Source organism: Gallus gallus, chromosome 3 (assembly GCF_016699485.2).
Source record: "Gallus gallus isolate bGalGal1 chromosome 3, bGalGal1.mat.broiler.GRCg7b, whole genome shotgun sequence".
NCBI lineage: Eukaryota > Metazoa > Chordata > Aves > Galliformes > Phasianidae > Gallus > Gallus gallus.
In genome coordinates, this window is record NC_052534.1 from 55,510,941 (window position 1) to 55,524,939 (window position 13,999).

Genomic DNA, 13,999 nt, shown 5'->3' on the forward strand with positions numbered 1-13,999 from the left:
TCAAGTTTATTCAATCAAAATTTGTTTGTACCTTTGTCCACAGGACATTTAAAGGCTTAGCAGTGGTCTAGTGTTCCAATGCTTTCTAGGCTTTTGAAACTAGCTCTTTTCAAGCTCTCTAAATGGAGACTCCGACAGTCTTCTGGTGATAGCGTGCTGCTGTTTAGCACAGATGTAGCAGTTTGAGTAAGTGTAGAGTGCAAGGAGATGGCATGCAGTACCTGAGCCATTTGATAGTCTAGGTGTTCTCTCGGAGAAAGATTATTTTGAACAGTTGATACTGGGAAGTTAAGGCAAAGCTTAATTATTTGTTACAGGCTTGTATAACGAAAACAGTAAAAGTAGGTGTCTTGCTGCTTTTTTTAAAAAATGTGGGTTCCTGACAATGTGCCACAAAGTACAAATCCTGGGCAGGATCATGCTTCTCAATGTTTGTGGGTTGTGTTTTTTTTTTTTAACTGAAGGGCCTCTCGCTTGTATTGCTTGGTTTGAAGATACTGGTAGAAAAAAAGATAAGTTTCTTCAGTGTAAAAACCGTGGTAGAACAATTGTTATGGAGGTTACCGGAGCAAATATTGATGATAAAGCAAATGAGCTGCAGACAAATTAGTCCAAGCCTTTCTCCTCTGTGCTTACCGCTAGTAAGGAGAGGTCCCTGGTGAGGTATTTTAGGCCTTGAATTATTTTGTGCAGTTGTTGCAAAAGGAATTCCCGCAAACTGGAGCTTGAAAACTGATAGAGGGCAAATTTTTCTTCAGCAATTTATTTCCTATAGAGATAAATGAACTCTTCTCATAGATATTAGCTGATCCTGCCTCCCTGCTTTAACTCCTGCAGCAGAGAGAAAGTAAGTGACAAACATGGTCATTTTTCCACCCTTTCCTCTTTGTTCCTTCTGCTGTTGCAGTAGTTCCCTCTGACTTGCACGTCAGTGATGCAGGGAAGACGGGGAGAGGGGGGAGGAGTTCAGACTTGCTGACACACTGAACTATGAATCTAAACTGGCACCTCTTAGGAAAAAGTCACTGATGAAGCAAACTGCCAACAATGGCTCACTCAGAGGCTCTCCTAGTGCTGGAAAACTTTATAGCTGGCAGATTTGTTCCTTGTTCCTCCTACATAGATTCCTATAACCCATCCACAGGAGATGTATATTGCAGGGTGCCAGACAGTGGCAAAGAAGAGGTGAGTACTATCCAAGTGCACGAAGAGGTGAAAATGTGAAATGCATGTTGTGAGTGGGAGAGATTGGAAGGCAAGAGATCAGAGAAATTGATAAAGACTTTTAAGACTAAAATGAGTAAGGTCTTGATTGTGTTGTAGCATTGTGTAATTTATTGCTGCTGCAGCAAATAGTGATTTTTATTATTTATTTTTACATGTTTGCAATTAGAAAGTTATAGACTGAATTATAAACCAGTGTAAATCAAACAAGATTCAGTTCCTTCAGTAGAGCCTTTTCAGCTCACACAGGGATGTCTTGTATATATATTAACAGTAGCACTCAGGTTGGCACCAAATGTAAACAGACTGGAACAGAGAGAAAAGGGTTATTGACCTCTTATAGAATAAACTTAATGGCACTATGTACAGGTAAATGTGTTCTGCCCTTTTGTCTTGATCATTTACAGTTGTCATTTAAAAGTATTTTGACATTCTGGCCCTTCCCCTGCCATGTGGTAAAAAGCTTCAGACCTTTCTGGCTTTGATATTAGCAGCTGGATATGAAATAAAGGTGGTGAGGTGGCTACAGTGAGTATACATTTCCTCATGAAGCAGTCTGTCGTCTGCATCAATGCAATGCTTCCTAGCCCTGTGCTCACTGGTGGGATGAATGTCCCTTGTATGTCAACGTAGCATTCATCAGGGGTGCTGCAGCTTCACTGATGTCACTTTATAAAGGACCTAGAAGTGCTTAGCATACTGCTTCAGGTTTGGCAAGGAGAGAAGCAACTAGAAAATGTTAGGAGATGTAAAAGGCTTGGAAAACATCAACTAGGAGAGTACAGTAATTTCATTTTCCAAACTTTTTTTTTTAATGAAGTGCTATTGCTACATAGCTATTCATTTGCATTTCAGTCCTGCAGACATTTCTTTGCTTCTTTCATCAGAAACCTTTGCACTGTAATTTCGATTGGGTAAATATTTGCTAGATGCCAATGACCAAGGGTTAAAGTGTAACAGATTCAGTTTGCTAGAATACATCTGTGTAAGTTTGCTCCAGCCAGCCCTAACTATGCCTGGAAAGACTTCTCTTTGATGTGCAGGTGCAAATCTTCCTGTTCATTCATTTGCAGAATCATAAAATTGAGAGAGATGTGAGAATGCCAGAACAACTTAACAAAATTAGGCTATTGGCCATGCTGTAGATATGGGAGATGAGTTCAGATACGTGTGAGGAACAATGGCTTCTCTCTTCTCAGCTTTTGGGTCGTGCCATGCATAATGTTTGGGTTGTGCGGAGTTGACAAGTCCTTTGCTCCTGCCTTTAGACAGCTCTATCAAAGACCGGGCTTTACAAAGCTGGCATCCACTGGTGACTAGTGGATTATGATGCAGGAGAAAGTGAAGTGAAGCTGCTTACAGGTTATGTGGAGATTGCAAAATAAGCATCGAGGTCCAGCTTCAGTGAAGAGCTTGATGCTGTTTCTAACAAGGCTCAACATCTTGTTGGTGTTTTTGGTTGGTTTCACTGGAAACAAAACGCAGTGGAAACAAAAGGCAAACCTGTTTCTGATCTGGGAATTCAACAGCAGTCCAACTGCAAGGGCCATGTCAGACAGTTTTTGCCAAAAAATGCAGTGTGGGCTTGAGCAGGTGCCCTGCATCTCCAAAAGACAAGCTGGTGGGAGCTAATAGGACCTGGCAAAAATCTCTTCTAAAAAAAAAAAAAAAAAAAAAATCTCTTTTTAAAGAATCTTCATCTTTTCCATCATCCCCTGGGAAAGCAGGCGTTGTGTCACTAGGGCTATTTTGCGTATTTTGGTATCAATCTTTTATGATAGCTCTGAATTGTGTGCTCTTTTTCTGTGCTCTTCTTGTGCAGAAGAGGAAAGCAGAAGGAAGTGTTTCAGCCACAAATTCATAGTTGAATTTTTATGCATGTCTTCTTCGTGGCTAAACTTGTTTTTGCTAGTTAAACTGTTTTAACCCTGTTCCCTTTTACTACTTCTGTATTATGTATTAGGGAGTCTTAAGAGCAGCCTTTCAGTCTCTAAAGGGGGGCTGTGAGAAAGGGAACAGACTCTTTAGCAGTCTGTTGTGATAAGACGAGGAAATAGTTTCAAACTGAAAGAGGAGAGATTTAGACTAGGTATAAGAAAAAGTTTTTTACAAGGGTGGTGAGACATTGGCACATGTTGCTTGGAGAGGTGGTGGAAGCCCCATCCCTGGAGACAGTCAGGGTCAGGCAGGAGGGGGCTCTGAGTTACTTAATCTACCTGTAGGTGTTCATTTCAGGAAAGTTGGAGCAGATGGCCATTAAGGGACCCTTCTAACTCAACAAAAAAAGATTCTGTGATAATCTTTTTTGTTTGTTTTCCTCTTGCTTTTTTAAGCCGGTCCACTGACACATCATTCCTTCCTTTGCCAATTTTCTGCTTCTCCATGAAGATGCAACCTCTTCTTCCTTCTAAACTTGCTGCAGGGTTAAAAGTGCAGATGACTTGAACTTCAAATCAGACCTCTTAGAGCACAGAAACACCAGGTGGTACAGGCAACAAAAGAAGGAACAGATTAGAAGCAGCACCACAATGTCACCTAATGACGAGAAGGTGGAAGAACAGGTTACTTAGTAGAGGTGGTTTTGTTTCATAGGGGATGGACCTTTTCAGGATAGGTGCCCTCCTCACCCAACTCACTCAAGAAGCTGCAGTTCACCTTTCCCAGACCTGCTTTGGCCCTCCTCCAGCTGCTTGGTTGTTAAACTCTGCCAAAAGGCCAGAGTCTAGGTTTGTGGGCTTGGCCAGTGATCTGTGTGACTTTTGTGAGCTGGCTTATTTCCCACTGGCCTCCATACCATTATCATCCTGTCCCTCAAGCTCTGGCCCTCATTTCAGGAGACTGTAAATTCTCCTGTGAATGTGGGGGCGGGAGTGGGAAGGAAAAAAAAAAAAAAGGAAAGAGGATTTCCATGTGTTTGAACTTCTGTATGCTCTTTTGTAAGAACACCGTTGGGGCGCTGATAAATTACTTTATGATTTTTGTAACACCTATCGTTATCTAAAGGAGCAAATTTGGAAATCAATTATGTGGAATTGGTAGAAAGTAATCCTCAGTGATCGTACAGGAGCCAGCTCTGTGACAGCGTTAGTAGAGCTCAGAATCATCTGATTTACATTCCATCAACATTTTTCTAGTTATTGACTTGGGTACATTTCCCAAAGCTGAAGAAATTTTCGAGCAAAAATGATGGGAAACTAAGACAACTTTGGCTAAAAGCCCACCTTGGTGCATATGTTAGACAATACAACCAATTAAGTGATACATAAGAAGCAAAAAATGGGAAATAATGCCATTAACTAAAATATAGAAAGGTGTTGGTAACCATCCTAGAAATCTTGAGAGACTGGTGAACGGCATCCAGAAGGAACTGATTATCAATCAATAGACCCAGGTAATTTTCCTTCAGGTGCCTGGAGGAAACGATTGATGGAGGAGAAATCTTTCTATTTAATTTTAATCCTTTGAAGCCTACTCTTCTTTTAGAAAAGTGCTAGTATTCTGCAAGTATTCAGAAAAGTCAGGCTGAATGACCATGCAGGAGTTACGTACATCTCAGGCAAAATGCTGGTGAAACAGGTATGCATCAGTATAAACACATATAATGATTTTTAATATCTGTGGGCTTTATTAGGTAGCTGCAATCAGGTAAGACTTTTTTTTTTTTCCTCTGAGCAACTCTTCTATAGACATATTCTCAATCTTTGTTTAAATGAACTGGGGGAGATGAGAGAAGAAATCAAAGGTTAGTGGAGCACACAGTCTATTCCTTCCCAGACCCACTATTTTCATCACTGATGTCCTTTCTGGCAAGACGGAACTGTGGATATTAGGCTGAACTGCATTTGTTCTGAGAGATTTTTGCACTCCCCCTCATGAGAAACAAGGTTCTACATGGGCTGGACCAGTGGAATTTACTGGTGATGATTGACTTGTCTAGCACTTCCTCCAGGCCTGGAGCATTGCCCACCCGTTGAGAAGAAATGCAAGAGTTGCAGTGAAATTCCATATCAGGAAGAGAAACTATCAATAGCATTTCTTGAATTAAAGGATGGTGTCTTGAGAAGATGAAAATGAAGAAGTCATATCTATGAAGAGATTCAGTGGTTCCAAAAATGTGGTTTGAATTATTATCTCTCAAAGCTGAGCAGGTCTGCTGATCGTTTGACCTCCTTTCTGAGGTGTTTCATTAATATTTACTGTTGATCTTTGGCTTTTTTTTAGGTGGAAGCTGCAGTCAGAGCTGCCAAAAATGCCTTCCCAATTTGGTCCTCAAAAAGCCCATTGGAAAAATCTCAGATCTTGAACAAATTGGCAGACCTGATTGAACATGACCTGGAAGCATTTGCCCAAGCAGAGTCAAAGGATCAGGGTAAAAATCTAAACTACTGATGTCAAATATACCGTCTCGATGTGTATATGAATGGAAGATATGGTCAAGATTTTTGGTATATGTGAGCTTTTGGTGCAATGGTGTTTAGATGAGCTGTTTTCTGCCCCGATATCATAGCAGTTTGTTTGATTTTGTTTCAGGCAAAACAATTACATTTGCTAGAACTGTGGACATCCCTCGGGCAGTATACAACTTCCGGTTCTTTGCCTCTTCCATCCTTCATCACACGACAGAGTGCACCGAGATGGCAAGCATGGGCTGTGTGCATTATACCTCACGGACGCCTGTGGGAGTTGGTACGGTGTTCCTGGAGCATGGAAAACTGGGCAGTGACTGCCTGAGACAACAGAGAGGAGTTTTTCCAAACCTAGCATTTATTTTTCCTGGGTCATGTGCTACACATGACTGGTCTGCTAAATCATGAGAAACTTCATGTGAATTCACTTATGCTGCTTTTCCTTAGAAAGAAAGTTTATATGATGCCTTAAAACGTGCCTAGAATCACAGAAGAATCATTTAGTCCAACGCAGGGCCCACACAGGACCACTCAAAATCCAAACACTATGTCTGAGAGCACTGTCTGAATGCTCCTTGAACTCCATCAGCTTGGGGCCATGCCCACTGCCTTGGACAGCCTGTTCCATGCTCAACACTATCTGGTGAAGAACCTTTCCCTGACACCAGGCATCAATTTACCTAAGACCAAGCAGCAGCAGCTCGCAGATCAGCATTTTGGCTGAGGCACCCAGCTGCATTTTAGCCGGGGAATTACTGAAGTGTGCCACTAGATGCTGCTCTCGTTTCAGATATAAAGCAGCTGTGCTGAATTTATGAGGGATGGAGTCGTAAGGCTACTACTATTATGTAGTTCATATGATTATGCATAAATGCTTCAAATTCAAGTTTGAATTATAAAAGAAGATAAAATTGGTGAGGTTAGCGGACCCTTTTAAAAGTTTTTGTGACCAGTGGAGAACATGAGTACTTCTGATAAAATTACTCATAGAACTTCTTCACGGTCCAAAGCTCCATTCCTACACGAGATGCATCAAGCAGCAAGAAATCCTGTGGCTCTTTATGAACAGTCACATCTAATAATTACAGATTTCTTTTCATCATTTCCGAACAATATGTAAAGTATTCCCAAGAGCAGTTACTGAAGAAACAAACAAACAACTAGTAATTCAGCAATTTGTGGAAGCAGAAAAATAAGCACTGTGTGCTGTGCGTGCCCTTTTTAATACTGAAATTGGGAAGAAATGTCTGGACAGTATCATAAAGCAAGAGTGATCTGGGCTAACTGAGGTTATTTCGGATTACTGACACAGAAAATTACCACAGAGCAGTTGATGTGAACAGTTTTTCTGGCTAGCCTTGCCTCAGTGTTCCTAGAAAACCATGAAAAGCATGCTGTAAGCTTCTGCCCCAAAGAAGCTGTGAAGCTCAGTGTCCAGCATATCAGCTTTAGCATGTTTTGTGCAGATCTTTTAAAATGATCTGCCCGTGAAGAAGACTTCTAGCTGCGAATTTCTTGTACATTTGTCTGGAAATACAAACGATAGCCAAATTCCTTACCAAAATCTGAACGGAAATGTAAATGCTGGAGTACAGAGGATTGAGTTTTGTATCCCAGTAAACTGTGCTCCTGTCTTTTGTGGTTTTCCCTTGCAGCTGGTTTAATCAGCCCTTGGAATTTGCCACTTTATTTGTTGACCTGGAAAATAGCTCCTGCCATTGCATGTGGAAATACCGTGGTTGCCAAGCCGAGTGAGATGACATCTGTCACAGCCTGGATGATGTGCAAACTCTTGGAGAAAGCAGGTAAATCCCTGAGCAGGAGGGTGAATGGGGTGGACTTGCTGCAACATTTTCATTGCAGAAGTCAGAATGCTTAAAAAAAGTGGGTGAGATGGTTTATTGTTACTGAATCACACCAGAGAGTAAAAAGCTTTCCCTGTGACCATACCTTTCCATCTCCCCAACTCCAGCTATTTCCCTGTTTGACTTTTTTCACTGTCTCTTCATGAAAAGTCTTCCTGTATCTCTCTCCCCACTCCTGCCGTCCCCATGGGGGTTCCCTATGGCCACAGTGCCAGCAAAGTAATCATGAAGGCATAAGAGAGTGAGAACCAGTTCTTGTTCCATTTGGAAAACGGGAAGATAACTGTTTCTTCCCTGTTACTGGATGACTGAAAACTGGGTCACTGATGGTGGATGTTGGGCAAGCTTGACTGATTGGTAGAACTGATTTTATTGTTTAACCTGTGACCATGCTACCTAAGTTGAGGCTCACTCTTCATCTCTAGTAATTTTCTAAGACCAGAGACAAAACGTAGACAACTGAAACCTGTGGAGCAAGAGGAGGTTGTGCTCACTTTGTGCCTCTCTTTCCATGAGGGATGCCCCACGGGGTGGTGAACATGGTGTTTGGGACAGGCGCCAAGGCAGGAGAAGCTCTCGTCTGCCATCCTGATGTGCCCCTCATCTCCTTCACGGGAAGCACCCTCACAGCCCAGCGGATCACGGAGAAGAGCGCTCCGCACTGCAAAAAGCTTTCTCTGGAGCTGGGAGGCAAAAACCCTGCAATCATCTTCGATGATGCTGACTTGAGCCAGTGCATCCCAACTACCCTGCGGTCCAGCTTTGCCAACCAGGTGCCTCTCACCTCTGTACTGTTTGCAGCAGGAGGCGTGCATGTGTTAGTGTAAGCACTCATGTCCGTACCTTTGATTCCAGATCCTAAACTGACAAGGTCTGTTTCCAGGCTCTGTATAGTGAGCACATTCCAAGTAGAAAAAATATGAGAATATTTTCATTATTCCAGGAGCAGGGAAGTAAAATAAGAAAGTGCTCTTTCTATGGCTCTCCATCAGATGTTAGGGGAAGAAAAAGTATCCTTATCCCTCTCACAAATACATATATCCTTTATTTTTCCAGGAAGCAGTTGCTTTAAATTCCTCTCTGCAACTAAGTAGAAACCTTGATTTGGTGAAAATAAATTAGGAAATTCCCACTAAATTCTATTAATGTTCCCATTCCCATCCTTAGGAGAGATTGCGAAAGCCATGAAACTGTATCAGGACAAGGGTGCAGAAAAATAGCATGGCATCAGCATGGCATTTTCAGGAAATGAAGAGAGGCATCAGTCCAAAATGGAAATCTCATTGCCTATGAAAAATGTTGGAGAAGGTAGAATGTTATTAATGGAAAAAAAAAAAACCAAAACAGAACAAATTTGCTTATATTAGTGAATGACTGTGCAATATTGTTATTACTTGTATTATCTTCTCTCTTCCTTCTGGTCTGGGAAAAATCCTGCTTTGCTGTGTTGGTGAATGTCGTTTCCACTCCTCAGGATGGAGGGACACAGGTCTCATCCTGGGAAGCAAGTCCTAATACAAGAGAGTAGTACAGCGTAATATGAACTGATTTTGTTTGTTTTGGTAGGGTGAGATCTGCCTTTGCACCTCCAGGATCTTTGTTCAGAGGGGCATATACAGTGAGTTTGTGAAGAGGTTTGTAGCAGAGACTAAGAAGTGGAAGGTTGGGAACCCCTCAGATCCTACTGTCGACGTGGGAGCACTCATAAGTAAAGAGCACCTAGAAAAGGTGGTATTACATGGGGTTTATCTGACTTTTGTTGGTTTACAAAAGGTGTTTTTAGACATGTATGCTGTGTGGGATTAAGATTCAAAGCCATTATAAGGTTTTCATTAGGTAAAGTTTCTGTTGCCTGTGGCCTGGGATTACATGATTACTCTGGAAGAATCAATTCTATGCAGAAAATAATTTTAAAAAGCTACTTTTCCCATTTGAAGTGAAAAAACTCAAAGTGGACAGGTCTAAATCCTGAATTTATGCTGACTAATCTTACAGCTTAACAACACTTTCACTTATGTTGGTGTTGCATTTGCTGAGATCATTTATTTGCCTAGTAAGAAAATCAACCGAGGTAAAACTCTTATTTTTATATCCCTCTTAGCACATCCAGCTAGCGGGAATTTGAAATGCCATGGGTGTAGGTGACAGCTGAGACAATGCACAATTATGTCTGCTTCAATGACTTTTTGTGGTTTCAGCGACAGTTCAGAAGGCAGATGCGTGGACCCCAAAACTGACACAATCAGTGTAAACAAGAAGCTGCTGGAAAACCACAAACTGAGGGAGAAAGCCAAACCTCTGTCATGTTTCTTGAGGCCTAAGCAATTTCTCCAGCCTGTTCTATTGTAGAGTGGTAGAAACACCCACTGCTTGAGGTCTTTTTGGATGCGATAGAGGACTTCTGTGTCTAGAATACAAAGGTGTTTAAAAAAAAAAAATGAGAAAGAAGCACAGTGCTATCTCTGTGGTATTTCTATAGGTAGAGAAACAGAACAAGGATTCTGGACCAGCAGAAGATCCAACAGCATGTCCTATGCATAGCATATAATAGCAGCAGCCATGGGGCACAGCTTTAATTACTTACTGATGAGATTTTCTAAAGACTTCCTGGCTTCATCATCCTAGTGCCATGTAAACGTTCAACAAGCCTGCCCATGAGGCAGGAAAATGTTACTGGTCCCTTGAGCTAATGAGTGAACCATGGCATGAAAGATATGTCAAATTGCCCAAGCTCAGGAAAAAAGGGAGGAGTGCTCTGGGACCACTTGTGATTTTACCACTGGTCCTTACCATTTTGAGATTGATTACCAGCAAAGGTCAATAGTGAAGCCCGCTAGGCTTTTACAGAAATGTATCAACAAAAGCTGGGGAATACCCTTCTGCCATTAGAAGGGAAGTAACAGCAGTGTGATCCCCTGGACTCCTGGGGATTTATCCAGACTGAAAAAGTGGGCTCTCAGAATGTTGTCCTTTAGAAATGATATTTTGCTGCTGTTTCCTCAGGTGAGGAGCTACGTGAAGAAAGCAAAGGCTGAAGGAGCCAAAATCCTGTGTGGAGAGGGAGTGGATTCCTTGGCTCTCCCAGCTGGCAACCAGAAAGGCTATTTCATGTTGCCCACCGTTATTGCCGAAATCAAAGATGAATCTTGTTGCATGCAGGAAGAGATTTTTGGTCCTGTGACATGTGTGGTAGCATTTGATACAGAAGAAGAAGTGGTCAAAAGAGCCAACGGTGTGAAATATGGCCTTGCAGCCACTGTGTGGTCCAGCAACGTGGGACGCGTTCATCGAGTGGCACGAAGACTGCAGTCTGGCTTGGTGTGGACCAACTGCTGGCTTGTTAGAGATCTGAACCTGCCATTTGGTGGGATGAAAGCCTCAGGTATAGGAAGAGAGGGAGCAAAGGATTCCTATGAGTTCTTTACTGAGGTCAAAACCATCACAATAAAGCACTGAAATAAATAATTTGAAAAATGTTAGGGTAAAATAAATTACTGATTTGTGTTACCTTAAATGGCTTTCTGGAATACAGACTGCTATTGAGGCCATATTTTCCTTGGACTTTTGTCATGAAACATCAATGACAGCTGCAAACAGACACTCCAAATGATAATATTGAATGTAGCTTTTCGTTAAATGAGATAATTGGTGTGATCTCCACAATTAACCTATCCCAAATCAGATTGCTCGGGTATCTTATCCTCGTGTATGATTTTTTTTAGAGTATTCTGGTCTCAAAAATCTGCTTTATAGAGAAAGATTGGAGAAAAAATGATGTACAACTGTACCTGTGGCTGGTGAGTTACTGTGAGGGACAAAGATAAAAGTACATTGAGAAGTTGATACAATAATGAGAATTAGCCCATTTCCATTATAAATAGCACGTTCTATGTACCAATCCATTTTACGCTTCATCGATGTCAGTCAAGGACTGATACTATAGCACACGAAATGCCTGAGGCAGTACCTTTAATCTCTTCAGTGCTATTGAACTAGAAGGTCATGAGATTCTCATGATATACAGGGGCAATAAGCATTTTAATTATAACATGGTTTACCTTATGTTGCTGAAATGTCCTGACACTTGTTCCCTAACTGTTCTGAAATTACAACCTTTTGTCACTTCTAGGACTCAGTGATGATGTTTTTCACATCCTTGAACACTTACTTGTCCAGATCAGAGATTATTCTTCATTAGGAGAGGCTGCAAGCAACTTTTAAAAGAACTAGCTGTTGGAATGATAGGCTTAGTGAAGCGATGTATTCTGAAGAAGCATTGTTTCATTTTATAACTCTGTTTAGGCATTCTCATGACCATGTGATGGCAGTAGAACACCTACTTTGTTTTTTAAGCCCTCAGTCACACATTTAGCTAGAATGTGGTTGAACCACTGTATTAGTGCATGTGTTACTCTGCTTTTGTTTTGTTTACAAATCCTGTTTGAAAGAGCAAAATAAACTTTGAAATGCTTCATTAGTTTGGAGGGTAGGAATTTTCAGCAAGAGCAGATGGGTTTTACACAATTTGTAGGTCTAGGTGGATTCCTTCCCCCACCTGAATCTGGTCTGGGGTCAGTTTTAATGAGCTGATTTTTTCATTCAGGAGTAAATTTTGGCTAGGAGTTAGATAAAAATAGGAGAATTCCATGTATATATTTCATATACAGGAGATAAAAACCTGTGTATCATTTGTGTGTTTCTGGCCCAAGATGTTTTACAGTGAGGTGGAGTAGCGGGTGGGGACCCATATGTGAGGAGTATGGGAGTGGTGGCTTTGTGTTCAGCATGGCTGTGTGGGTTCCCTGCAGTGAACTCCTGGTGTGTCCCATTTGATCATCCCTGTGGCCAATACCACAGAGAGGTAAGAGAGGCCTATTGGTGCTGATGATGGTGCTTACATGCTGAATTTTAAGAACTTTCCAATATTTTCTTTATTTAGACAGAATTCTATAGCATAGCAAGTTGTGTGCCTGCCTCTCTTCTGTCCCACAAAGTCGCCAAAGAATTTTATCTTGCAGATGATGAAAGCCACGTTCTGCAGCTGCTCTGCTTCAAGGTTTCTACTTTCAGCCCCAGAGGGCAATGGGGAGAATATCCCAAAGGACAAGGCAGGCACAACCCAAGCATACGTCTGACAGGCTCGTGGAGCTGGCTCTGCTGCATGACCTGGAATTTTCCAACCCAGCAGTAAAGTTGTTGGATTTTTTTTTTTTTTTTTTTTTCCGTTTTTGGCACACTGCTCTGGCTTGTCTGTGAAATCATGTGGCCATTGTGAGGGTTTGTTTAATTACTGTTACGTAAAGCCTGAACAGTTGCTCCATCTGTTAATTCTTACAAATGGAGCGAGTACAGTTCTGTTTTGCACTGGGTTATTTCACTGGTGTGAGATGATTGCTTTGCATGGGTAGAGAGTTAGACTTTTCCCAAAGTTTGCTTCTCTCAATTAGCATAATGTGGGTTTTTTTCTTTCTGTCTTTTTCTTAGCATGGAAAATGCTATTGTACAATGCTTGAAAACAGCTTTGCTTAGGGGGAGACCTTGGATGTGTTCTGGAGAGGAGGCAGATCAACTCTAATGTTTATATCCAAATGAAATTAAGTCCCTGTTCTCACAGTGTTTGGGATTTTTACAAATCCTTCTTATTTTGCCTGATTCCCAGTGGTGAAAATGGAATTCAGACTCTTGTCTTATTGGGTCAAATGAAGTTTCATGACTAACTTAGCTAAAACATGTGGAACTCAAATGTAAACTAGGCTAGTTGTAAAATCTTACCTTTGAATTTCTGTATGTTAAAAAGAAATATATCTTAAGATTCAGCTTAACAGGTAGAGCCACATCTCTTATCTCTTCCTCCAACTGAGGGAAAAAAAAAATAAAAGATGTTGGGGGGGAGAAAAGGTACAGAGAGATCCTGAGTACCTTCCTGCTAGGCTTGTCTCCATGGCTCAGGCATGATTTTTTACCCTGTGTGGCAGCATGTTTGCTCAGCACTGGTCTCAGCTCTATGAGGGATGTACTCTGAAGTGTCCGAGTACTTGATTTCAAGTTTCTTCTAAAGCTTATGGATTTTCTGTGTGGCAAGAGAGTGAAAAATTAAAAACAAGTGTAATATTCCTGGGCTGTGGAAAGACCTGAGTCCCATTCTCTACCTTAGTTAATAGTTAAGTATGCTATAGAAAGCTAAATGTAAGGACTAACTGGGGCTCAGAATAGTCCTAGAAAGTCCTGGTGGCTGGGTGATCTCCTTGGCTGAATTCTCTTTCCTTCCATTTCAAGCGTTTGTTTTGCAATACAAGAGTGATGTTTGTGCCTAGGAACCTCAGTGCACTGGCTTTGTTGATCTAGAATGCGTAAAATCCCTACTGGCAATGGTTGGAGATTAGGTGGAGAACGGTGAATAATGAGAAAAGACGGAAGTCCTGCAATATTACTGGATAACTGAGTTAACTGGGTGCATATTATTGCCACTGAAAGTAAAGCTATGGATCCAGAAACCATGTGCAG

General features: G+C 41.4%; 1 protein-coding gene across 1 annotated transcript; it reads left to right on the forward strand.

Annotated features, from left to right (window-relative positions):
* Window positions 1–1,024: 1,024 nt before the first annotated feature.
* On the forward strand, window positions 1,025–11,623 carry ALDH8A1 (aldehyde dehydrogenase 8 family member A1). The gene is made up of 7 exons (XM_419732.7): window positions 1,025–1,185; window positions 5,446–5,593; window positions 5,755–5,910; window positions 7,286–7,435; window positions 8,012–8,268; window positions 9,062–9,223; window positions 10,499–11,623. Exons 1-7 carry the CDS (start codon window positions 1,048–1,050, stop codon window positions 10,949–10,951), a joined length of 1,464 nt encoding a protein of 487 aa, XP_419732.2. The 5' UTR covers window positions 1,025–1,047; the 3' UTR covers window positions 10,952–11,623.
* The last annotated feature ends 2,376 nt before the right edge of the window (window positions 11,624–13,999 follow it).

What these genes read in the sequence shown, in the direction of transcription:
- ALDH8A1 (XM_419732.7), top strand. Translation starts at nt 1,048, where the DNA reads ATGGCTCACTCAGAGGCTCTCCTAGTGCTGGAAAACTTTATAGCTGGC. An exon ending in AGCAGAGTCAAAGGATCAGG is followed by an intron (nt 5,594 to 5,754) that starts GTAAAAATCTAA and finishes ATTTTGTTTCAG; the next exon opens with GCAAAACAATTACATTTGCT. An exon ending in CAAACTCTTGGAGAAAGCAG is followed by an intron (nt 7,436 to 8,011) that starts GTAAATCCCTGA and finishes TCTTTCCATGAG; the next exon opens with GGATGCCCCACGGGGTGGTG.